Below are 27,416 nucleotides of genomic sequence, written 5' to 3'. Positions count from 1 at the left end.
CCATTGCGGCTGCCCAGGGGTGGGAAGCACATCAAATGGATGTGAAGAATGACTTTCTTCATGAAGATCTATCTGAGGAGATCTACAAGGAGTAGCCACATGGTTTCATTCAAGATTCATCTTTGGTTTGCAGACTGAAGAAGTATCTCTATGATCTTAAGAAGGCCCCAAGAGCTTAGTATGCAAAGATGGATTCTTTTCTCTTATCACAAAACTTCGAAAGATGTAAGTCTGATCCGAATGTTTACATGCTCAGGACACATGATTCTCTTCTTATCTTAGTTTTGTATGTGGATGATATCCTGATCACTGACGGCTTGGCTTCAGCCATTGCTGCAGTCAAGAGGGCCTTACATGATAGGTTCTTGATGACAGACATGGGTCCATTACACTTCTTTCTTGGTCTTGAGATCAGCCAGGATGCCACAGGCATCAAAGTCTCTCAAGATAAGTATGCACGGGATCTCCTCGAGATATTTCACATGACGAACTGCAAGCCAGCACCGACTCCTTTTCTGTCTGGGGTCCGCCTTGAGGATGGAGGTGACACTCCATTAGTTGACAGTACTCTCTATCGACAGCCAGTGGGGAGCTTACTCTACCTCACCCACTCCAGATCAGATCTCTCATATGTAGTAGGGGAAATTTCTAGATACATGCAGGAGCTGCATGAGCTACACTGAAATGCTGCCAAGCGCATCCTCCGATATGTGCAGAGCACCATCACCTTTGGGATTCACTATGCAGCAAGCACTGCATTGAATCTCTTTGACTTCACAAATTCTGATTAGGCGGGCAACAACATTGATCGAAAGTCCACCTCCGGATATTCACTCAGTCTAGGGTCTGGCCCTATCTGTTGGTCGAGCAAGAAGCAGGCTGCTATTGCTCTCTCTTCAGTTGAGGCCGAGTACAGAGGAGTAGTCAACATCACCATTCAGGATCTGTGGCTACAACACTTCCTCACTGAGTTGGGCATCTAGTTCCACGAGCCCACTGTCATCTCGTGTGACAACTAGAGCACTCTCAAATTTTGTAGGGATCCAGTACAACAGCAGTGGACGAAGCACATAGAGATCCATATGCACTACATCAGAGACTTAGTACATGATCGGGTCATTGATTTGCAATTCTCTCCTTTAGCAGAACAGACTGCAGACATCTTCACCAAGACATTCACTGAGCAGAAGTTTCACTCTCTGTGTGATCGTCTTGGAGTGAAGGACACAGTTTCTTAGCAATTGTCTTTTCTTCCTCTTTTCTTTTGATTACATTGTATTTTGTGGGGGATTTTTCCCACGAGGTTTTCCCTCTTTCCTCAATTTTAGTACAAGTTGCACTCTAATTTGGGTGACCTTTGGCCTTAGTTGTCAGGGCCCATTTTCTATTTTTCCCCATAGTGGTGTTCAGGGGGGGTGTTGGAGGTACTACACACCTAGGACCTTCATTACTGGCACATGCGGACACTTAGTTAGAGCATGGGACTACATGCAAGATCCTTTCTGCATGATTTACTCCTTGATTTGCTCCTCTTTTCACTCTGCAACTGGCTAGTTATTTTGCATGATTTACTCCCTGATTTGCTCCTCCTTTCACTCTGCAAATGGCTAGTTCTCTCCGGAACTTGCTGTAGGTGTTGAGTCCTCTCATTGATCACCACTATGGCGCATTACCTTGGGATCTTCACCCAGTAATGCTATATCATGAACATTGTAACCTATTTTCTGAATCAATCATTCTTTTTTGTTCTTTCAATTCTTTTAGTGTTTTTGCTCTGCAAAACTGTGTGTTCGACCTTTACTAGCTAGATTCATCTGTGCAGTTTTTCTAACACATTTACATTTCTAATAACTAGTAAAATAAAATTGAATAAATGAAGAAAAAGAAAATAGGGCAAGTTTTCAATACTAAGTTCAGTAGACGATTCAATTTTTCCCAAGATAGTCCAAGCATCCAATCTGAAGCTTGAAACCCGTAGGAGAGATTTTGAAACATTGAAGATGAAAGAGCATGAATATATTGTTCTTGATCTTATAGAAGTTGACAAAAAGTTCAATTAGAAGTAGATGTTTGAGGACATACTGAAGAAGAAGAGCAAAATAAAGTTAAGCTACAAAACAAGAAAAGATATGCAAAATATAGAGATTGAAGCAAAAGTAAGAAAAAGGTTGTTCATATAGAGCCAAGAACAACTTACGTTAGTGAAAAAAGTTTTTGAAGTGATCTTAAGCATTGTAAGTCTAGTTGAGACTTTTAGACCAATAGGTAGTAGTGGTTGTAATTAAGGAGAAGTTGTTAGTACTAGTGAATGTAACAATTGAGATTAAGAGGGAGTGTTAAAGAATAATATCTTTTGTTAAGTTGATTTTTAGTTAGAGTCATTTTTAGAAACATATTTTTAGCAACTACTAGTTAGGATAATTTTGGTAAATTCATGCAAGTTCTAAATATCTTTAGAAGTTGTTAATTATAAGTGATTCTAGAAAATTCCTAGCCTATGTAAAATCTATTTAATGATGAGAGAGGCTTACAATCCCCCAAAATATGTTTACTCATTCCCTCCGCCTCTCTCAGTGTTCACAATAGCTAAGTTGTACTATTACAATTTTTTATAACATTTAAACCTATGACACCCTCAAATTTTTATAAAATTTGAACGAATGACATGCTGAAATAATAAGTCAAGTTGCACTTAATATAGATTTCATCATTTTCTCCTAATGAGAGATTTTGTGCAATCTATATTTTAACCTTTCTCCAAAGGTTGAACTTGGATGAAATATTTCCCCAAAAATTGAACTTGGATGAAATGTAAATCCTAAGATTTTACAGAAAGCTTAAAATTTAGCCTATTGCATCATAAAATGTTTTCTTTCCAATCAATCATGTCACACTGAACTTAATTCAAATTATTAAAATTTAAGCACAAATTATGACAAATTATTACTTTTACCATTCTTTAGTACTAAATTAGAGGCCCAATTTGCTTGGGAATTTTTAGAATTCTGTATGAAATCATGTGAAATTTTAGATAATGAAAATCTAGATATTTTCTTTTAAATAAATTCAATAATCATTGAATATGGATATGTAAAAAAAGTTATAGCCATAGGATAGATGTGAAAGTACTTATCAGAATTCATCCCAAAATTACACAATAAATATGATAAATATAGAGGAGTACGATACTAATATATAAAAATGATGACCATAAGTTGCACAACAATTATTAGGAAAAATAAGACTATCTCCTCTCATATATAAGAATAATGATGATAAATTGCACAACTATGAGGAAAAATAGGACTATCTCCTCTGATATATAAGAATGATGATGATAAGTTGCACTATCTCCTCATAACTTCAAAAGATAGTAAATAAAATAATCACGGGCAACAACTATTAGGGAAAATAAGATTATCTCCCATAATTTTAAATTTTCGAAAGGTAGCCAAGCAAATATTCGTATATATGTATATGGATAAGTATACATAATTATAATAATTAAATATGGAGGATTAGTTCAAATAATTTGATTTGTCATGTCAGAGCTATATTAACCGCTTGAAATCACTGAAGTCCCTCGTAATTATGCATACATGTTGACCTTACAACATTCACAGACTGAAATTGCGCATGAAAAATGAGTATAATAATGTTCTATGCACACTAAAGGCAAGGGCTAACCAGCCATATATTGTGTCATTAATGCGCTGGCCAGCTATGTATGTGGTGCAAGATATGGATGGCATACATATCCATAGGGATCGGACTCCGGCGGCCACTTCGCGTTTCCGATGACCCACGCGGGACCCACCCCGTCTCGTTCAAAAACCTAATTCTGGCGTCGGACCCACCCCGTCTCGTTCAATAACATAATTCTGATAACTATTTTCGCGCCACCATAACTCTGCAACCAGAACCAGTTTGCTCTGCAACCCAGTGCCCGCAGGACTGAAGCGCATTGCTGGCCACCGAAACTCTGCACATCCAGTACCCGCCGGACTGAGCTCTGTTACCTCCTGGTAAATTCCTGCACCTTCTCTGCAAATGACAAATCGTGGTTTTAAACATTCATTGAGTTTTAAATCTGTTTTAAAGACTGCTAAAACCCTCGGATTCTCTCAACATTCTGTAATTATAAAATCATCTATGTGTTCGCTTAATTGCATTTCATATTAACCAACGGTTTGGCTGATCGACTGTGTAGAAACCCTTTGGGTAGATATCCTTTGGGTTTTCAAACCACGGTTAACAAATAAAACCCTACCTGCGGAGATCTTATCAAAGTGTCGGCGTTCAGCTGTAATAAAGTACAATAGCTTGAAAGAGATGTGGATGGAAGATCTAAAGAATATATTATGCAACATAATCATTCATACTGAATACTTAGGCTAAATAATAAGATGAGAAAGCGTGAAGTTTTTGAAGTTGTTCCCTAAAATCTGCAAACTGGCATTTTAAAATGGTCATCCTGAGGAGCCCTGCTTTTATGGGCCTGGAGATAATCGGTGTTTTGCTCAATAATCTGAATTCGTTTGTTGAGATCAATTCCAAAAATCCTAATTGCATCTTTTGAGAGAATTAGGACTACCTACATCCTGGACAACACCAAATAAATTGATTTCCCGGTAGGCCCACTAAAAAATATTGATTGAATGAAAAGGGGATCACAGTAAATTTGTAAATTTGAAAGAGGAGATAGATGGTAAAACACTCATCAGTAAGTTAATGAATGATTTCTACATCCATTGCTAGATCAAATACCTGTTTCCAGTTTCTCTTACTTATAAGAAATGCTCAGATTTGGATGTAGCCTATAGGAAGATGACATCTTTCAGTGATCCAGTTGGTGAAAATTTGTTGCAATCCTTCCTAAAATTTATTAACTACAACAGAAAATTCCAAATAAAGAAACATAACCGGAGCTTTTGATTTAATTTGTAACAAACTATTTATTTTCTATTGGTTAATTCTATTTTTATAATTTTTCATAACAAATTGTTGTTATGGAAACTTTTAAATTTTAAGAAGCAAATCGAGAGAGGGGTTGGATTTTGTAATCAGAAAATACTTTCATATATATTTTTTGTAGGCCTCAATTTTGAGATTTAATCAAAGGTTTCACATACTGGTTCATGGCAGTGTGTGTTTATCTGTGAGTAGTTTTCTGTCATTCTTTTCTATTCTTCAGTACAAAGCAGGATTGTCTAGAATTATTAGAGAGGAAAGATTGAGGATAAATCTCCCTTATTTCCATGATAGAGTTATGATATTTATGAGTATTTGATTTCTACTATTTGCTAATTTCATTCCTCAAAGTATTTGAATTACTGTCTATGATTCTGGTTATTCATAAATTCGTTTTGTTAAACCTTTTGGGAGTATTGCAATAACGTTTTCTACCTGTATTGTATTAGTAAAGTTTATTCAAGTTGAGTAAATTATTTATTCAGTATAGTCTTAGTATCTTATTTCAATTTTCTTAGTATCTTATGAGCACTCTGCTAAATAAGGAGAACAGATAATTAGAAAAAAACACTGCAGGCATGCATTTGCCTCTGCTTCTCCTATGTAACTGTGCCTCCTCGTCACTGCTGCTGCTGTGCCCACATAGTCCTATTTGCGGCAGAGGAAGTGAGGACAGTGGTTCTGATGGAGCCGTGGAAATTTCAAGAATTGCTGCTCAATGCAAATTCAGAAATTTCACTTTAAACTTGAGGTTATTGAAATCTATTACCTGTAAGTTTTAGGGCTGAATCTGAATTTTTGGATCACTATCCTTGAAATGATTTGAAAGAAAGATTGTTTACTCTGATTTCATAAGATCTACAGTACACTTTTTCCTTTTGGATAATGCTTGTATTTTGATTATTTATTTTTGGTTATAAATTTTGAGCTGACAAAGAGTATATATATATAATTGGCTCGTTTTGTTATATAAGGCCATGGCGGGTATGCGATTGCATAACAACGTGTTTTTTTCTTTTTTGTTACAGCTGAAGCTCCTCCTGGTGCTTTGTTATTGCGTGAGGAGATCAAGGATCAACAGACCTTGGCTCAATCTACAGTTGCAACAATTGCTCAATCTACAGGACTAGTATCTCTGTCTCAATCTACTGGGTTACCTGTTCCTCTATCTATGAGTTCACAGTCAGCCAACAATATAAATTTTCAAACGCCTTTGCAAGGAGTCAAACAGAGTGAGTTGAAATCAGCTTCATCAATTGCTAAATCCAGTGAGGTCAATCTGGCAGCTGCAAAATTTACCTCAGATGTATCCCAGTCAAAATTGCTTGAGATTGTCTCCAGAAGTAACCGACTTATGCAATGGGCATCTGCCAAACCAGCTGAACATGTGCAACCTGTTTCAAGTGTCCAGACGACAACTACTGGCAGCACTGGTTTTGATAGAAGGTTGGATGGTAATTCCAATTGTGTGGCCAGGGAACCATATGGTGATACAAAACTATCAGGCATTTCTAGTAGTGTTCCTCAATTTATTCAACAGCAGGCACCCATGGACATGCCTCTGTATATTCGTTCACAGCTGAGCTGGATGCATCCTCAGAATCTGTCATCTCATGCCACTTCTCAGGGAGGTGTAAACTCGATGTTAGAATTGCCAAATTCAACCACACAGAGTCCTTTTAATTGCAGGCAGATACCAATGGGAGCTGATACATCCCAATCTCAAAAACAACTATGGAAGTCTTTACCTTCAAAACAGCCTTCTCAATAGACATCTGAATTTTCAAATTCGATTCCACCAGATTTGAATGTAGAAAAACAGTCTCCAAGGTCTCCAGTTAGGTAGTCTTCTGGAATGCTGGTTGATTCACAGCCTGATTTGGCCCTCCAGCTTTGATTTATTGAGCATTTAAAAGGTTGACAGGGAACATAATTATGTGTGAATCTCTTGGGACAGTTTTGAATAACTGGAACTTCTTAGTGGTTGGTGAAATTTGTTGGCTAGTTAGGGCATTGAAACTGGTTTCCTTCTATTTGTATGTTTAACTATGCTTGTGGTTCCTTCGCAGGCAAACCAACTTGGTCTTTGTAATATCAAAAGCTCTGCATTTTTGCGACCATTGAAACAGTTCTGTTAATATTATTGGTTTTCAAAATTTACTTTGAAAAGTGGCATTGATTATTGTTCTTTTGTTGAGCCTGAGATTTAAAAACAGAGGTCATGGTTTTTGATTACTCAGTTGTTAGGACTGCAATCTTAAGTTGGGAAGTTGTGTTATCTTAACAGACTTGCATTTAGTAAATAGAGTAGCATTGATCATCTTCTAGAAACTGAATTAAGACCATCTCATTCTGATTAAATGGTTACTGGCTTGCTTGTGCTCATTTCTCATTGCTGTGTATGCTCGGATTAGTTTTCAAAATTTACTTTGGAAAGTGGCATTGATTATTGTTCTTTTGTTGAGCCTGAGATTAAATAACCAAGGGCATGGTTTTTGATTTTTTACTGCTAAGAATTGTTATATGTAACCCTTCATTTTCATATTATGGATTACTTTATCTTGTTTTATGTAGATTTATTTTTTTGATATCAGTCTACTTTGCAATTAAAATACAGCTATTAGCCTATTGCTGGGCAAATGACTTTACATGTTAGCCAGTTCAGACTTTCATTTCATGGGTGTATCTCTGTTTCTGATTTTGCTTAGTGTTTGCATTCTAATCTGGCATATACAACTTTGTACAGATCAAGTTTGCATTCTTAATCATCATGTTATTATGAGTACTGGATACAGAGAGTTCAATAAATATCTCCCTCTGCAATATTAATGTCTCTGTTATTTATTTGTTCATGCTTATTATAGCAATTTGCTTTTGTATTCATGGTGATAGGAATGCGTATACTTCAACTAAATTACCGATTGTGATATGTGTAGAAGATCGTTTATATAGAGATAATTACATATATTAGCTGCTTGGGTGATAGGAATTTTTTTTGATGATGCTGCTCAGGAACAACCTCAATTCAGTGGAGCTGGTGGAATAATTTTCTTTAAGAGGTGCTTATTTTTTCAGTCTAAAGCCGGTCTAGAGAAAGAACTAACCATTAACAAATTTCAGAGTTCAATTAACAAATTTTCAAAGCTCGTGACCTTAAAGTTGACTCTCTTTCTTGCTGATGGAAAAATGTGTAAACAACATCCAAATTTATGTGATTCATAAATGGTAATAAACTAGATGAAGAGTGCATGCACTATGGAAAGACAAATGTTAAGATCGATTTTGAGGAAGTCTAGTTCATCACATAACAATTTTACCATTTTTTTTCAACATGTGTAACAGGAAAAGGATTGAGATGACAGATGGTCTTTCCAAAACTGTTAAAGATCCATTTTAAGTCGAGTTCATCACAACCAATCTCTTTTCAACATGAGTACAGGGAAAGGATTGAGAAAATAAGAAGTGTCCCATAACTGATTTAATCTTTTTTATAATTTCTTTAGGCAACAGAAAAAAATGTGTCCAATATAATAATAGACTTTGTAAAACAAATTTAAGCATAATCAATCTCCCCCCCAATGACATCCATTTATGTTTCCAACTATCTAATTTATATTTAAACTTGCCAATTAACCATTCCCATTTCTTAATTTTGAATCCACACAGTTTTAAAATGAATCCCAAGTAGTTGAAACCATCATCTATATGGTTGGAAGATATCCCAAAAAACTACCTTATTTCCTCCAATACTGCTTCATCTTTTCCATTATGTATTAATTTTGACTTTGTTTCATTGATTAACAGTTCAGAGGTATCCCCAAATATCTTAATTCTTTTATGAAAGATGGACCATTCAGCAATAGAAATCTATCCCCCAAATAAAATATCATCTACGAACATAAGATGTGTTACCTATAGGTAATTGGAAACTCTGACCCCTTTGATGTGGCCTTTGTCCCATGAATCCTTCAATTTCCTGCTTAATGTGTCTATTAGCAGAAGGAATAGTAAGGGTGACAATGCATATCCCTGTCTCAACCCCTTATAGGCCAAGAAGAACTTAGAAGGTAAACCATTGATAACCACAACAAAATGTGTAGATTTAATACATCCCATGATCCATTTTGAGTTATGTCTACTCATACCCATTTTGATCAACATTAATAACAAAAATTATCAATCAATGAAGTCATAGGCTTTAACCAAATCCAAAGTAGACATGATTTATGATCTCTATATTTAATTGAATGGATCATCTCCTGTGCTATTCCAATGGTGTCTTGTATCTTCCTTCCTTCCATAAATTAAAATTGTTCTTGAGTAATAAAATTCGATAAAATCAATTTAACTCTTCTGGAAATCAATTTATATATCACTTTATAAACCCATTTACAAAGGGATATGGGCCTAAAATCAACAAAATTCGACAGATTCTTCTTCTTAGGAATCAATACAATAAACTTGCCATTTATGGCCCCCGAGATATATCCCATGTCATTATCTCTATATATGTAATTATCAGGAACAACCTCAATTCAGTGGAGCTGGTGGAATAATTTTCTTTAAGAGGTGCTTATTTTTTCAGTCTAAAGCCGGTCTAGAGAAAGAACTAACCATTAACAAATTTCAGAGTTCAATTAACAAATTTTCAAAGCTCGTGACCTTAAAGTTGACTCTCTTTCTTGCTGATGGAAAAATGTGTAAACAACATCCAAATTTATGTGATTCATAAATGGTAATAAACTAGATGAAGAGTGCATGCACTATGGAAAGACAAATGTTAAGATCGATTTTGAGGAAGTCTAGTTCATCACAAAACAATTTTACCATTTTTTTTCAACATGTGTAACAGGAAAAGGATTGAGATGACAGATGGTCTTTCCAAAACTGTTAAAGATCCATTTTAAGTCGAGTTCATCACAACCAATCTCTTTTCAACATGAGTACAGGGAAAGGATTGAGATGGCAGATGGTCTTTCCATAACTACTTTCTGGTTGATTCCTGGTCGTTGGCACATTATTCAAGAGGAATGTGGTCTCTCAGTTGACTATTTTCATCCTTTTTTTCCTTTTTAAGTTGTCTGCTCTGCTCTATGTATGAAATGTATTCTTGCAGAAATTTATTCTAACGAAGTTGTGGATCATTAACGCTATTCCATGATAATGTGAGCATCCATGCACTGAGAGTGTAGCGTAATTATGCATGGAGGTTGATTAACCTACAAGAAATAAGAGGTCTAACATGAATGTTACTAAAGTTCAGTTGTGACGGTTGTCTCACCCAAATGTCGAAGAATGGTTATCATCAGACGACCAGAGGTTTGCAAACATGCTTGAACCTGGCTATAAAACAGTTGTCCTTAAAGAAACAAAAAGAGAATTAATACTTACATGTTCCAAGTCATCAGCATTCTAAGTTTATATGTAGGTGTTAAGGATTCCAACTTCGTGTCAAGCAACAAGTTGAAGGAAATAAATATGTGGTGAGTGCATATAGTATGGAAAGCAAGGAAAAGAAAGGATACATTACCTAGAATTGCTTGTGTGTTGCAAACCCTACTCAACAAAAATGCTTCAAATGAAGGAAATCAGATTGCTTGTGCAGATAGTTGTGTTGTTTTATGGAGCAGCTGCAAGTATGTGGATGGAATTAACAGGTGTAGATAACAAGGTAACTATGAGCCTTTGGTACCCTCCAAGTATTAATAGGCAATCATGAATGATGCTTGAAGAAGATTGTGCATACATATTATTAAGCTGAGGAGTTATAATTCCATGTCCAATAGTAGTCTAGTCAAGTTTGAAAAATATTAAATGGACATAATTAAAACCAATCAAACATTCACATATTCATATGCACTGAAAGCAATGATCCACACATTTGCCAACTTGTGGATGGCCTTCAGAATCACCAGTAGGTTAAGAATAATTAGTTCACCTCAAATATAATGTACATAATTGGACACATGAATTCAGTTATAACATGATTGGACATCCAAGGTGAATGATATTACAAAACCAAAAAAAAGTACATTAACGAGTACTTTACTGAAAGAACCACGGTATGAGAATCCCAATAAAAATGACAACCATGGTGTATACACAGAGTCGAGACCTATATTGATGCTGATCAATGTTTGCCAATGGAATGAACGATGATCCTGAATCATCTCTGGCACCTGCATCTACACTTGAGATTGCTCCAACCATTAGATCAGAAGAGATTTTATGGATCTTCGCAACGTGCTTTATCGAAAAAGAATTAAATCGAGCACTCCAGATTTTTGCCTCTGTAGAGGGGCCTCAAATTGTCTGCGCAAACATTGTAGATGCCTTCCATGTGATTACAGATTAATTCTGAGTTTGTCAGCACTGTTATGTTATTCACCCCATTGTGTTTTGCCTCTTTTAAACCTGCAACGAGTGTAATGTAGTATGCTTCGTTATTGGTTGTCTTTCCCTGCACTTCCCATATTCTATAAATCACATGATTTTTTGCCCCATTGTGAAGGACAATTTTTAAAGATGCTGGACCCGAATTGGGGCGGCATGATACTTCAATGCATAGTGTCCACTTTTCCACCATTCCGTGGGCTTAGAAGCACTGCATAGTGACAACAACAAAATAGATTCATGTTAGAATACTTTAACATGACAAAATATCCTGATTGAAATTGATTATTTTTATGCTACCTCAAGTCTGAATGCACATCCTTGAAAAATAATAGAAAATACCATATCAATGATAAGACTTAGAGGATGCACATCCTCAGCATCAGCAAGTGTCAGAGGATGAGTCCTCTACCACAATTTGTCTTGATAGCTCTTCAGGTTAATTTTGTTTGGTTTATCCTTCGGTAGATTAACTAAAAATTAGTTAATGGTTTGTTTGTGTTGTTGTAAAACTTTGAGAAAACCCATACGAAACAGAGAAGTGGAGCAACAGATCTCCCGCCCGAGAAAAACAAAGATCAAACAAATATCTCACCCTTCAAAACTTCTAACAGAGATATCACCATTCAAGACTTCTGCAGTGGAGAGCCCTACTCATACCCACCTTTCAGACACCCTACTGGTTTGAAGTTTGAGGAGGTAGGAAGATGAGCAGCAGCAGCATTAGCAATGAGCAATGTGAAGGCATAGTAATTGTGGGTGGTGGAATTGGAGGGCTTTCCACTGCAGTTGCCCTTCAGAGGTACTTAATTTCTTCTTCTGTTCATTTCCCTGCAACTTTGTATCCGTTTAGCTGGAATAGGTCAATGGCTAATTCAAACGGCCATGTTTCGCAGCAACATTACACATGGATTACAATGGTCACAGTCAGAATATATTGTGCTCAATGTTGCATTAAAACACCAACCCAAAAGACCTGTAGGTGCATTTATTTGTTCTAACAGAAGTGTCCTGTTAGATCAAATGTAATTCAAGACAATTCAAACTGCCATTTCAAAATGTAGTGAACCGAATTGTGATATTGTAACAGCAAAACCATCAAAAAATTACAACGCCAAAAAGAAGCTGCCTTGTCAACATACAAATGTTGAACCGACAACCCCACCAGGTTAGGAAAATTGGATGCAGCAATGCATATACTTAACAAACATTTCAACCAAACAACGAAGTAAATTGAAAATCTCTTTGGGTTTCTGAGATGGAAACCAAATGGATATGTATATAGTCAGTGCAAAAACAACATTTTTTCCAGAGATATTGAACCGAGATTTTACAACCATGAATTCACAATAAATAGAGAATCAAAATTTTACAGTCCCGGTTCAAGTGCACCTTGACTACCTACAGAAATCTAGTTTTACTATATTCGAGTGCACCTTGACTACCTACAGAAATCTAGGTGCACTCGAATCATTTTTCTGTAGGTAGTCAAGGATTTGCAGGAACCATAAAAGAAATTCTGAAAACATGTCAAGGAAAATACAAGTTGTTGTTTTATAAGGGGGCGGATAAAATATTTGACGTTTCACCGGTCCTAGTTAAGCACAATAATGTTACTATATCTTATCCATTTTAGGTCATAGGTTTCTGGTCAAAGGATGTTTCCTACCTCTTATTTTATGATGGCTTGTAAATGCTGGTGCTATAAATTATTGGTTGTGATTACCCCTTGAACAATTCTACAATTATTATATGCTCTGTCTGGAACAAAAATAGAGGATTATAACAATGACTACTGTTGGAAATTTTTTTCATGTAATGACAAGTATATATGGTTTACATTTTATGATGGTGAAGAAAGTGGATCCAAGTAGCCAGTACATATACTAAAATTCCCAAATGAAAACTGCAACAAAAGTGACATCTGTTCATGAATGGACAATGGTTATAGATAAGTTTGAAGATTGAGTGGACAATTCACTTCAACAATTTTATGAGATCTGTAACAATATGTAACTTGTCATTTTCTTCAGAATGAGAAGAAGATAAGTTGAATTAAACAAAGGTGAAGGAAACGTGTTTAGAAGTTGTAGCAAGTTGTTGAAGTTTCATTGAGGAAAGAATATACATATGAGCAAATAGTAGAGCAATTCCAGATTTGAAGAGTTTGGAAAATGGAAGTCAGATTATTGAGCAAAACACCGATTATCTCCAGACCCATAAAAGCAGGGCTCCTCAGGATGACCATTTTAAAATGCCAGTTTGCAGATTTTAGGGAACAACTTCAAAAACTTCAATTTTACAGTCCTGGTGAATTCAGAATAGACAGAGAACAAAGTTTTTACAATAAGTGATGGCGGATTTCAGAGACCCATGATCCCCAGTGCCTCTGACGGACTCCTCTGTATCTTTGAGGCCTAGCCATTATGCAACCTTAGCCTTTGTATCCGTTTAATCACGCCTTAAAATGGATCTTTAACAGTTTCAGTTTCAGTTTGGATGAACTCGACTTAAAACGGATCTTTAACAGTTTCAGTTTCTCAGCGGATTTCAGAGACCCATGATCCCCAGTGCCTCTGACGGACTCCTCTGTATCTTTGAGGCCTAGCCATTATGCAACCTTAGCCTTTGTATCCGTTTAATCACGCCTTAAAATGGATCTTTAACAGTTTCAGTTTCAGTTTGGATGAACTCGACTTAAAACGGATCTTTAACAGTTTCAGTTTCTCATCTTATTATTTAGCCTAAGTATTCAGTATGAATGATTATGTTGCATAATATATTCAGTATGAATGACAAGGCAGCTTGTTTTTGGCAGATTGCAGAGAAATACCTGTGATCGGATGCAGCGGATGGTTGCAGCGGATGCGCAGAGCAGTCGTAGAGCACGTTGCAGAGGACATGCGAAGCAGGATGCAGCGGTTGTTAGCAACGGATGCGCAGGTTGCAGAGCCATCCACGTTCGAAAATCAATTTTAATGAAATGGGCGCGAGGGAAGAGTTTCATTTGAAAATGGATCCCGTGCGCTGATGTGGATAGCGGGAACGGAGGGACGGAGCGGGCGGGCAATCGTTGGTGGGTCCCGGGTATGTCACCGGAGAATACAATGTCGCCCGCCGGAGTGTTTATGTATGCCATCCATATCTTGCACCACATACATAGCTGGCCAGCGCATTAATGACACAATATATGGCTGGTTAGCCCTTGCCCACACTAAATGGGATTTTCTAAGTCAATCCTCCTGTAGTTGCCCAATCATTATTTCTGCAAGTGGTCCCATTTTGCTATGGGGATAGCACCACACAAAAAATATTAGTTTACTACCTATTCTACCTATTCTGATAAAAGCTCGTTCGATGAAAAGTGCACGTTCGGCTGAAAAGATCACAGCTGAAAACTACTCAACCTGCTCAAAAAATTAGTTGAATTAGACTGTCTTGTGAAGTTGATGTCGCTACCTTTACCTATAAAAGCTTGTCCATAGAAAAGTGCATGTTCATCTTAGAAGATGATTGCATTTCTGAAAAGAACTAGCTAAAGCATTTTTTTGTATGATTGTGCCCTACCATAGCTATGGTGGAAAGATTCCGATTTTGTCTCTGGACAGTGGTTGCCTTTTTATCTGTATAGGAACAAGCGGTACATCTGGGGAGCAAAACAAAACTTAGGTCATTTTTATAATTTCCTGCACATTGTCTTACACCCTGCTATAGATTTTGAAAGTGCAAAGTGTTTTGTTTGTAGGAACACTGTGTAAATGCTCGAGAAGATGAGGAAAGCAAGAGCATACGGCTGCCATCAACATCTTTATGTTTAAACAACTCTTGGATGAAGCATCCGAGGTGAGTACCCTGAATTTTGTAATTTAGAATTGCTGAAGAATGTAGGCTGCCTAATTATGTAGTTATATATGCAATTGACTCCTATTTGTGAGTGTTGCTTATAGCTTTAGGAGATGATTCACCTGGCTATTGCTGTACCATCTGGTATTCTATTTCAGGATATAACAGATAAAACGAACTACGAATACTTTGCCAAAAAATGGGGCCATGATGAAAGATTTGAAGCTTTGGATCGTAGCAAGCGGGAGTCACTGTTGAATGAAAGGTACATGACTGGACATTATCGGAGTAGCAGCCATTTTGGGATTATTATAGAGCATTTAGATTTCAGAATGCACGAATATCCAATTGAAGCCAGGTCTCTGTTCTCTTTACCTTTTGGTCATGGGCTATCTTTACTCCTTGCTCAGCGGTCTGTCCTAAGGGGCTTCACCTATGGGAGTGTCAGAAAGATTGAACATTGTTTCAGTTTTAGTCGCCCTGTATTTGTTGGCATTATGATTCAGGTGTTGTACTTGATGGCAAACGCCTTCAGGTGGTAAATCAAGAAGGACGCAGGAAATTTTGTTTAGCAAGCGCGTCCCCGCAGGTATTCCATATAGAACCCGCGTCTAGGGACGCCGGCCAGCCGTTCAGAAGGTGCGTCCGCCCAGTGCACACATTTCAAGGTAGAGAAAAACTCGTGGGGGTTTCTTGTGTGGTATCTAGCCGACGGTTGCGTGTTTCTCTGGTGTCGGCTCGTGGTATTGTTCCACGCTTTGGGGAGAAGCTTGCCTATATAAAGCAAAGGAGTTCATTTGGATTAGGCATCATCTTAGTTGATCATCTCTTGGTGTGATCTAGTCCATATCTTTAAGGGTAAATCTTCTAATGGACTACGATCTATATGGCGCATGATCAGATCTGTGGATCTGAGTGTTTGGGTTGGTTCTGAAGTCCTCTTATCTTCTATATCTAAAGGGACGCAGATTCAGTGAAGGGAAAGTGCGCCGGGACGCAGTACAGTAAAGGATCAGGTGCGTCTCTGAAGCGAAGGACGCGGCGCGACTGTGGTATTGGGTGCGTCTCTGAAGCGAAAGACGCGGCGCGATAGTGTTGATGTGTGCGTCGGTCGCAGACAAGCAAAAGGAACAGTGCGTCTGCACGCAGAACAGCATAAGGTATACTGCGTCCAGTCGCAGGCCACAGAAAGAAAATATGCGTCCCTGTCTCAAGATGATCTGTTAACTGTATATTTCTGTTCATAAGATGTTCTGGGTTGTTTCTGTAATTACTGATCTGATATCTGTAGTAGACTGTATCTGTTGTATACTTGTTGATCATTTTGAAAAGAAGTAGGGGGTTGTAGCTCCCTTCCAGGAGAAGTCTGGAAAACAAGAAAGAGTTGTAGCTCTTTGCAGGTTGCAGCCTGCGTGCTGGTAAAGGACTGCACCAGTACAAAATCATTGTAAAAAGAATTTCTTGAAAGAAGATAGAGACATTATTGCAGCAGGTGGTTTTTCTCCCGCATTGGGTTTCCACCTTACATCTTGTGTTCTTTGGTGTGACTGTCTATTTTCTTTATTCATGCTCATTGTTTTATGGTACTGATATGCAAGAATATTTCAAAAGATCAAATAAGGAAGATTTGGTAAATTGCTAGATAATACTGATTCCCCCCCCCCTCAGTATTATTTCCAACAATTGGTATCAGAGCCGGTCCTTCAGAACAGCTTGATCGCTTGAAGGTAGATCGTTCATCATGAGCAACTACGAGAGAGAAGCATCAATCAGGCCACCCGTCTTCGATGGAACAAACTTCAATTATTGGAAGGTAAGAGTTACTGCATATCTTCAATCTCTTGGTACAGAAGTTTGGAACATTGTAGAATCAGGCTATGCCTTTCCTTCAGTTACTCCTACAGATCCAGCTGAGAAAAAGCAGTATGAAACAAATGCAAAAGCAGTCAGCACTCTATTAGGAAGTATATCTCAAACAGAGTTCATGAAGGTCATGCACTTCAAATCAGCAAAAGAGATATGGGACAAAATGATCACTAGCTATGAAGGAGATGAACAGGTAAAAGAAGCTAAACTTCAAACTCTCAGGATTCAATATGAGACTCTCAAGATGTATAATGATGAAAGTGTGGCTAATTATTTTCTTCGAGTAGATGAGATTGTTAATTGTATGAAAAATTTGGGTGAAGAAATAAAAGAGACTATAGTAGTTCAAAAGATTCTAAGATCTTTATCTCCCAAGTTTGAATCTAAAGTATCTGCAGTAGAAGAAAAGGAAAATCTCCGTGTTCTCACTATGTCTCAGCTGCATGGAATTCTAACTGCTTATGAAATGAGAAAGGGAGGTCCATCAGATAGAAGGGAAGTTGCTTTTAAAGCATCAGGCAAAGAAGATCACTATGAAGCCTGTCATGTTCCAGAAGAAGAGGAAGAAGAATCAAACTTTGTCAGAAATCTTCAAAGGGGTTCTGGAAGGTTCAGAGGTAAGCTACCTTTCAAATGTTTTGCTTGTGGAAGAGTAGGTCATTATGCTGCAAAATGCTCTTATAAGGATAAAGGAAAGGAACCAGTTAGATGGAACAAGAAACAGGGTACAAATAAGAAAAGCTACTACACCCATGAAGATAGCGATGGCTTATCAAACAGTGATGAAGATGAACAAGGTAACAAATATAGATTGTTAATGGCATTTGAAGATGACAATTATGAGGATGCTATAGATGTGGATAACCTTTATGATGAAATTACTAGACTCAAGAGATGTATAGAAGAAAAGAACATGATTATTGATACTCTACAATTTCAGATTGATGAAAAGGAAAAACATCTTGAAAAATTAGAAGGTGAAATTGTTGGTCTTAGAAAAGAAATTGAGAAAACAAAAACTATTAATCTCAAGTTTGTCAAAGGATCTGAAACGTTGAATGAGATTATCAGTGTGCAGCGATCTCCTCTAAATAAGACAGGTCTGGGCTACAATGGAGAAACTTCTCAAGCTTCCACTTCAAAAAGTTATCTTGATGCCGCAAGAAGAAATGAGCAAGAACACAAGGAAGATCATCAGGTAAAGCAGGGACAAACTTCAAACTATCAGGGGCAATCCAGCTTAAGGGTGAACAAAAGCCACAACCAGCCACAGGTAAAACCTTCTCAATTTGGTTCAAGAATAGATGAAAATAGAAATTACAATCAGTCGGCTGGTAGATTCAATAATCGCAGAAACTTCTTCAATGGACAATGCTTTTCTTGCCATAACTTTGGTCACAAAGCAGCCCAATGTGTTGCGTATAAAACAATCATGACTAGGGAAACTCAAAAACAAAGAAGCATGACAGGAAATACAAAAAGGACCTATAACAATTTTTCAGCTCTTGAAAATGAAGTTGAATGCTCTATTTGCAATAATTTTGGACATGAAGATGTTGAATGTAGAAGCAGGTTTCCGGAAAGAAAGGTACAAGAACGAAAAAGGGAACAAACCTCAGGCACCAAAACATGGAAAATAAAGGAACCTCAAACAGAAAGATGTGGGATAGCATTCTATGCAGAAGGACAAGAAAATCTATGGTACATTGACAGTGGATGTTCAAAGCACATGACAGGTGATAAAGAAAAACTTGAATCTTATTCTAATTTAGAAAAGGGAAAGAAAGTCTCTTTTGGAAATGATACTCCTGCAACTATAAAAGGAAAAGGTATTGCTCCTTTAAAAGAAGATGTTAAGGCTGGAAATGTTTTGTTTGTTGATGGACTAAAGCATAATCTTCTAAGTGTAAGCCAGATGTGTGATCAAAGAACCGAGGTTATATTCAGATCAAATGGATGTCTTGTTCGTGATCTTGATACAGGTAAAACAGTTCTCAAAGGAAAAAGAACTTCAAATAATCTATACATTTTTGATGAAGAACAACAACAATGCTATTTAAGCAAGGATGAAGAGCACTGGTTATGGCATCGAAGATTGGGACATCTAAGTTTCTCACAAATAAGGAAAGCTTGCAAATATCAGGCAGTTCGCGATCTTCCAGATATCAAAATTCCTGACAACACCATGTGCAGATCATGTCAGTTTGGAAAACAGACTAGAACTAACTTTCCAGAGAAAGAAGGATCAACCAGTATGCCTCTGGAGCTAGTACATACAGATGTATGTGGACCATTCAGAAAAAGAACACCTAGAGGAGAGGAATACTTGATATTATTTATTGACGATTTCTCCAGGTTTGTTTGGTTGGGACTTATGAAGCACAAAGATGAAGCTTTCGAAAAATTCAAATCCTTCAAAGCCTTGGCTGAAAATGAATCAGGTCACAAGATTAAGTGCCTCAGATCCGACAGAGGTGGAGAATTTACTTCAAATGAATTTTTCGATTTCTGTGATGAACATGGAATAAGGAGAGAATTTTCTACAGCTAGAACTCCTCAGCAAAATGGAGTAGTGGAAAGAATGAACAGAACAGTCCAGCAAATGGCTCGTGCTATGCTTGATGAATCAGGAACTCCTGCAACCTTCTGGGGTGAAGCTGCACATGCGGCAGTTATTATTCTCAACAAGACAAATGTTCGAGTGAACAGCACTCAAACTCCTCATGAGCTCTGGAGTGGTAAAACTCCTTCAGTAAAGCACTTCAAAATCTTTGGGAGCAAATGCTATATCAAAAATACTGAGGAGCAGCTTGGCAAACTTGATCCTAGAGCAGATGAAGGAATTCTTCTTGGCTACTCTCCACATAGCAAAGCATACAAATGCTACAATAAAAGACTTGGCAGAATTGTTGAAAGCATTGATGTAGTGGTTGATGAGAAAGGATACATTCCTAGGCAAATACATCGTGAAGACATTGAAGAAGATGAAAGCTACCCTCAAAGACAGAATGATGAAGAAGAAGAACCGCAAGAACAATTTCAAGACGGACCTCACGAAGAAGCAGAAGAAAGAACAAGAATAGAAGAAAAGACTCCATCCAGATATGTTCAAAAGAACCATCCAGAATCTCAGATCATGGGACAAAAGGAAGCAGGTATACAAACTAGAAGAACAGTTGCAGAAGCTTCAAGTTATTTGGCATTACTCTCCTCTACTGAACCACAAAATGTGAAAGAAGCATGCAAAGATGAATGTTGGGTGAAAGCAATGGATGAAGAACTTGAGCAAATCGAAAAGAACAATACTTGGGAGCTGGTTCCTAGACCAAAGGATAAGAATGTTATCGGAACAAAATGGGTGTTCAAAAATAAATTGAATGAAAATGGAGAAGTAATTAGAAACAAAGCCAGACTTGTTTGTAAAGGGTATGCACAGCAAGAAGGAATAGACTTTGAAGAAACTTTTGCTCCTGTTGCAAGACTTGAGGCCATCCGAATGTTTCTTGCTCTCTCAAGTTGTCAGAACTTCAAAGTATTTCAAATGGATGTGAAATCAGCTTTTCTGAATGGAGACTTGGATGAAGAAGTGTACATTGAACAGCCAGATGGTTTCATTCTTGGAAACGATCCAAATCTTGTATGCCGATTAAAAAAGGCTCTCTATGGTCTCAAACAAGCTCCAAGGGCTTGGTACTACCGGTTGGACAAATATCTTCATCAACAAGGTTTCTCAAAAGGTTCAGCAGATAGCAATCTTTATATAAAAGTTGAAAATGACAAATTACTAATACTTGTTGTGTATGTAGATGACATTATTTTTGGCAGTAATGAAGAAGCTATGAGTCAAAGCTTTGCCTCAGTCATGCAGAAAGAATTTGAGATGTCCTTGCTAGGAGAACTGACATACTTTCTTGGTTTGCAAATCCAACAAAAGAAAGGAGGAATCCTTTTATCTCAAACCAAGTATCTCAAGCAGATTTTGAAGAAATATGGCATGGAAGATGCAAAACCAGTATGTACACCCATGGTCACAGGATGTAGTCTCAGTGCAAATGACGAATCTGCAGCAGTTCATCAACCAACCTACAGATCTATGATTGGAAGTCTACTATATTTGACAGGTACCCGACCAGACATCATGCATGCAGTTGGAATAGTTGGAAGGTTTCAGGCAAATCCAAAGGAGACTCATCTTCAAGCAGTAAAGAGAATCTTCAAATATCTTCAAGGGACTCAAAATTATGGCCTATGGTATCCTAGAGATCCAGATCTCACTCTTCATGCTTATACAGATGCAGATTGGGCCGGAAGCGTGGATGACAGGAAAAGCACAAGTGGTGGTGCATTCTTTATGGGTTCTAGACTGGTATCTTGGTTCAGCAAGAAACAAAGTTCAATTGCCTTGTCTACAGCTGAAGCGGAATATGTTGCGGCTGCATCTTGTTGCACCCAACTTCTTTGGATGATGCAGACTTTGCAGGATTATCAAATCACTTGTACACCTCCTATTCCTATCTTATGTGACAACACAAGTGCAATCAGCATCTCAAAGAATCCGGTTATGCATTCAAAAACCAAGCACATACCAATCAAGTACCATTTTCTCCGGGAACAAGTACTTGAACAGAAGGTCAAGTTGGAGTATGTTCCTTCTAAGGAACAAGTTGCTGATATTTTCACCAAACCGTTGCCCAGGGACACTTTTGAATACCTCAGGCAAAAGCTGGGGGTTGTTGATGCATCATCTCACTGTTGACCATCTTCCTATTGATGGTATAGGCTCAGGGGGAGCACATAATGCATTGTTGGCATTATGGAGAAGGAGATCTTGGAAATAGCTGCAATATGTCTCTGTCTTCTTCATGATGGATTTCTGGTTACAATTCTGGAGAAGCATGAGCATAGGGGGAGCATACCCTTTGCTCTTGATGTCAAAGGGGGAGAATGATGAAGCTGAAAGTTTATGTGGTTGCCATCAAGTCCAAAGGGGGAGTTTGTTGGCATTATGATTCAGGTGTTGTACTTGATGGCAAACGCCTTCAGGTGCTAAATCAAGAAGGACGCAGGAAATTTTGTTTAGCAAGCGCGTCCCCGCAGGTATTCCATACAGAACCCGCGTCTAGGGACGCCGGCCAGCCGTTCAGAAGGTGCGTCCGCCCAGTGCACACATTTCAAGGTAGAGAAAAACTCGTGGGGGCTTCTTGTGTGGTATCTAGCCGACGGTTGCGTGTTTCTCTGGTGTCGGCTCGTGGTATTGTTCCACGCTTTGGGGAGAAGCTTGCCTATATAAAGCAAAGGAGTTCATTTGGATTAGGCATCATCTTAGTTGATCATCTCTTGGTGTGATCTAGTCCATATCTTTAAGGGTAAATCTTCTAATGGACTACGATCTATATGGCGCATGATCAGATCTGTGGATCTGAGTGTTTGGGTTGGTTCTGAAGTCCTCTTATCTTCTATATCTAAAGGGACGCAGATTCAGTGAAGGGAAAGTGCGCCGGGACGCAGTACAGTAAAGGATCAGGTGCGTCTCTGAAGCGAAGGACGCGGCGCGACTGTGGTATTGGGTGCGTCTCTGAAGCGAAAGACGCGGCGCGATAGTGTTGATGTGTGCGTCGGTCGCAGACAAGCAAAAGGAACAGTGCGTCTGCACGCAGAACAGCATAAGGTATACTGCGTCCAGTCGCAGGCCACAGAAAGAAAATATGCGTCCCTGTCTCAAGATGATCTGTTAACTGTATATTTCTGTTCATAAGATGTTCTGGGTTGTTTCTGTAATTACTGATCTGATATTTGTAGTAGACTGTATCTGTTGTATACTTGTTGATCATTTTGAAAAGAAGTAGGGGGTTGTAGCTCCCTTCCAGGAGAAGTCTGGAAAACAAGAAAGAGTTGTAGCTCTTTGCAGGTTGCAGCCTGCGTGCTGGTAAAGGACTGCACCAGTACAAAATCATTGTAAAAAGAATTTCTTGAAAGAAGATAGAGACATTATTGCAGCAGGTGGTTTTTCTCCCGCATTGGGTTTCCACCTTACATCTTGTGTTCTTTGGTGTGACTGTCTATTTTCTTTATTCATGCTCATTGTTTTATGGTACTGATATGCAAGAATATTTCAAAAGATCAAATAAGGAAGATTTGGTAAATTGCTAGATAATACTGATTCCCCCCCCCCTCAGTATTATTTCCAACAGTATTTTGAAGTTTTTAGAAAGAAAGAAGAAGAAAGAAATTATTTTAACATCTACGAGGAGGCTAAAGATAGCCTATGGGACAGATTGCTTCTTCATTTGCTTGATGTATTTGGTCATTTTTCTGTGAAGCTTCAAAACAAATGCTCCCAGCTTCTCAACAAACCCCTTGCTAAATAGATTATCCCAAGAGCTAGCTGCTAACATATCTGCATAATTTTCCCTGTTGTCTTTGAAAGCCTCACATTCTAAAATGAAATGTTTTTCTGTTTCCACGTTTCCGGAAGAACAAAAAATGCATATTCTTTCTTCCCACACTTCCTTTGGCCTTTTCCAGCGCCCTGTTTCACAACGGAGTTGATGCGAATTAGTCCTTAACTTAGCGATAAGAATTTTGGCTCTCCAAGAGATATTGGCCTCTATGTATGCTTTTGGTTGATGACTATGAGTGAGATTAAACACTTCAATATAGTAATTTTTCTTTCTTCCTAGCTCTTTATCCCAAGTACGCTTGTGGAACTTTTCCATAACAAAAGCTTTTATCTCTTTGATGTTTATGGGACACGCGTTCAAGAAAATACCCAATTTACTAAACCAATTGTTATTTCGTTGCATCCAAGTTTTTTTTGGTGTTGCACAATCTATCATTAAAGACAACCTTAGGCCATCTACCCTCTTCCATTTGCTCATTTTTTTTTAAATATCTTATGACTTGCACCATAGCAATTGCTTCAATAGGAGTAGTCCCTGTTTCACTTAATAAGATATCATAAGGAACTACATTTTTAATCTTAAATTTGTTTATAATCAAATGCTTCTGAATTTTCTCAATTTGTCTCCATTGCATGTTAAATGTACTGCTGACCCATAGTTCACAACCATAGAGAATCATTGGAATCACTAGAAGCCCAAAAAGAGTTTGAGTGGTTTTACAGTCCCGTAACTCTGCCTCTCTACACCTATTTTGAAAAGCATAAAATGCTTTCCAACCCCCCAAAGCTATTTTCTTTCTACAACCATTCCAGCTTAGATTTTTGTTGAAGTCAATTCCGAGGTATTTGTAATCCACAAATTTTTCTAGAATGTTGCCTTCAAAGTAGAACTTATATTGGTTATGTTTTCTTTTCTTGGAGAAGACCACTACTTTCGTTTTGCTAATATTGACTTGCATCCCCACACTTTTACAAAAATGCTCAAGGGATAGTAAGTTCTCTTGCAAACCAAGAGCCGATTTAGCAATCAGAATAAGGTCATCTACATACAAAAAAAGTCTTATAACAAACTTGCCCAAATAGATACCATCAACCCCTTGTGAATTTAACCACTCCTCAAGCTTGTCGATATATAAACCAAAAAGGGTAGGAGACAGTGGGAAACCTTGCTTGATCCCGATATCACTTCTAAAACTTTCAGAAATGCCTGTTGAAGTTCTAATTCTGACTTTCACCTCTTCATACAGCCTATGCACAGTTGCTCTCAAATGTTTAGGAACCCCAAGTTCGTCCATTCTATGCCAAAGCTTATCCCTAGGAACAAAGTCAAATGCTTTTCTGAAATCAACAAAGCAACAAAAGACTTCTTCCTTTTTCTTCCAAATTTTTTCAATGATGTTCCTTAAAGTTATGGAATGATCAACTATGGAATGTTTAGGTCTAAAACCTACTTGCCCTTTAGCACGCTTATCTCTTTCTTTTGCCCACTTGCTAATTTTGTTTTCTAGCATGCTTCCAAATAGCTTTGCAAACAAAGGGTTTATCATGATGGTCCTATAATTGGAGGGATTATTGACGTCACCGCACTTGAAAAGAGGTATTGCAGACTAGTTGTCCAATCTGTGGGGACTCCTTGTTGTATGATGTTGTTGAAGATTTTTGTAATGTGAGGTGCAAGAATCTTTGAGCCCCACTTTAGATATTCTTCTTGGAGTTTAGCTATGTCTTTTTCTTTTCCAACACCCAACTTCTTGATACCCATCTCTACCTCTTGTACCGTGAAGAGTTCAGTATCAGTGTTGACCAAAGGGGGAGGGTCAACCTTGAGAACATGCTCATAGAGTTGTCTTGCATAGTCAAACCATTTAGAAGTTGTAATATTATTTATTTGTATCTTTTTCGGTTGGAGCTCCTTCCAAAATAATTTGGTATTATTTTTCCCCACGAAGATTAGTTCTTCCCTCATTGAAACCATGAAATTGACCTTTTTCTTGCTTAATAATTGCTTGTAAGCTTTGAGCTTTATGTTGTCCTTGTTTGACTCTTTCCACATTCTCCTTGCTTTTTTGCATTCCTCGTCAGACCAAGCATTAACCAGAAAGCAATTTCTTTCAAACTTCTTATTTTTTCTCTTTTGCACTTTGCAATTGCGCATTGAATTAAATGTGTTAATTCATGACTATGAAGGCTGTGAATTGTAATTTTCTCCTTCTCGAAGAGCCCCTCTAGCGTCATTTTGAAGGTATTACAATTTTTTGGGGTCAAAAGAATTATTCCTTGTGGGAGATTTTGTTGGACATGCTAAATTTTTTACTCTAATTGTTTCTTTCCTCCATTTTCTCACAAAAACCATGCGAGCAAATTACATAATCTACCACACTTGCTCCATTGTAAATATTGCAAGTGAAATTACTGGACTTTGCCCATCTAGTCAAGCCATTACAAATGACTAAATCAAAGGCCCCACATAGAGTAAGCAATTGTTCACCAAAGATATTGCAGCCTTTGTCCTCTAAAATTCTTTCCCACTGATAATCACTGCCTTCTGTAAGCCAAATAGGGTCACAATCATCTTTACAACAAAGAATGCTAGCTTGCTCACTTGCAGTCCTAGCAGTGAAATCACCCACTATAAGGACTTCACCTCGCTGCGAATATGTTGCAATATCAGCTTTTAAGGCTACAAATGGATCTTTGTGGTCAAGCCCTCTACCTTTGTAGATTTTTGAAACCTACAGTGCAAAATAACATGTTGCAATTTTGATGTGGCTTCCATTTTCTGATATTTTAAACTAAATAAATTGCTTATTTGAGTCTTCTTTTTCTAACTGAATGAGACGACCTTCTTTCTCCCTTACTAAAACCATGATACCCCCATGCCCTTTGTCATTCCTTGCTGCCTTGTTCCACATTGCCATCTTCCAGTATCCTTCAAATAGAGGTGTCTTGCACCCTTCATGCTCATGTGTTTCTATGAGGCAAATTATGTTTCTATTTTCCGCAATAGGCTCTAACCCAGGTCCTCGTCTCCATGGGTAACCTCTGCAGTTCCAACAAACTAATCTTAAGGAAACCTGAGTATGACTTGATTGCTATTTATTTTGACATGCAAGACTCACATTTGAGTCTGTTTCCATGCTTTCCCAAACTGGCCTAGCTTTCTAATTTCCTGTTGAAGAGTTTGTTGCCTCTTCTTTATTACCATCTTGCTGCTCTGTTTTGGAAGGAGTTCCAATTCCCGCTATCACAGCGTTGCCTTTATAAATCCATGCTCTCTTGCCTTCATCTCTTGTTGTCCTAACCTTTAAAATTTACTCCCTTCTTTCCTCTTGTTGTTTTACAGTTAAATTTTCTTCTAGGAAAAAACGAGAACCCCTCAAGAGATGTTTCTTGCTTAGAATGATATATTTATCATGCAAGCGAAGCATAATGACTTTTATGGACTTGGCTCTCTCCCCGTTAAACTTACCCACCCTCCATGCTTGGCATATTTGTCCTTGCCATAGCAACTTGTCTTTCAAGAAGTCTCTTGCAAGGTCAAGAGTACATTCATTTTTCCCCATAGTCTTTCACCCCTTTAATAATTATGTTTTCTGCCCTATTTTGTATTTCCTTGCCTTCACTATCTTGCATGTTGTCAACCTGAATATTTGTTTCTCCTTCCTTATTAGCAGAATTGCTAATAACTTGAGCCCAATTTTTGGAAACTTTGGTGGAATCTCCTTTCGTTTCTTCTGTTGCGTTCTCTTAATGGTTGTTTATTTGGGCAATCATTTTCCCTTTATCCTGGGATGATTTCACATTCACCACCTTTGTACTTTCCACTACAGATTTCTTTATGTTTTGCACATCTGCCTTCATGCATTGCCATTCTGTCTTCCCTATCAGGAGAGCTTCCTGTAGCAATGCCACTTGTTCTTTTTAAACTTTATTGATTTTTGCT

At 37.8% G+C, this 27,416-nt stretch overlaps 2 protein-coding genes and 1 pseudogene across 5 annotated transcripts in view; all 3 read left to right on the top strand.

The window, feature by feature from the left end:
• Nucleotides 1-15,148, top strand: part of LOC149156968 (cell number regulator 13 pseudogene) — an 80,505-nt pseudogene extending 65,357 nt beyond the window's left edge. Inside the window, exon 2 of the transcript XR_016263389.1 lies at nt 15,110-15,148. The product of XR_016263389.1 is annotated as a cell number regulator 13 pseudogene (transcript). The remainder of the gene's footprint in view (nt 1-15,109) is intronic.
• LOC149156969 (uncharacterized) lies at nt 3,681-7,127 on the top strand. 3 transcript variants are annotated; one of them, XM_089438925.1, is made up of 3 exons: nt 3,681-4,025; nt 5,548-5,742; nt 6,000-7,127. In XM_089438925.1, the coding sequence occupies exons 2-3, from the start codon at nt 5,550-5,552 to the stop codon at nt 6,740-6,742; spliced, it is 936 nt and encodes a 311-aa protein (XP_089295051.1). In that variant the 5' UTR covers nt 3,681-4,025; nt 5,548-5,549; the 3' UTR covers nt 6,743-7,127. The 3 variants fall into 3 exon arrangements, with proteins under 3 accessions (XP_089295051.1, XP_089295050.1, XP_089295052.1); XM_089438924.1 differs by having other exon boundaries at nt 5,525-5,742; XM_089438926.1 differs by having other exon boundaries at nt 5,517-5,742.
• An 8-nt stretch (nt 15,149-15,156) lies between the features above and the next one.
• Nucleotides 15,157-27,416, top strand: part of LOC149156967 (uncharacterized) — a 111,913-nt gene continuing 99,653 nt past the window's right edge. Inside the window, exons 1-2 of the mRNA XM_089444926.1 lie at nt 15,157-15,207; nt 15,366-15,472. Coding sequence (XP_089301052.1) covers nt 15,175-15,207; nt 15,366-15,472 — 140 coding nt within the window. The 5' untranslated portion in view covers nt 15,157-15,174. The remainder of the gene's footprint in view (nt 15,208-15,365; nt 15,473-27,416) is intronic.

This window comes from Pinus tabuliformis, chromosome 9, assembly GCF_031772625.1.
Source record: "Pinus tabuliformis cultivar Carrire ecotype Pingquan chromosome 9, CPIR1, whole genome shotgun sequence".
NCBI classification, from domain to species: Eukaryota; Viridiplantae; Streptophyta; class Pinopsida; order Pinales; family Pinaceae; genus Pinus; species Pinus tabuliformis.
The sequence above is the reverse complement of the archived record's forward strand: the minus strand, read 5'-3'. Positions and strand labels throughout refer to the sequence as shown.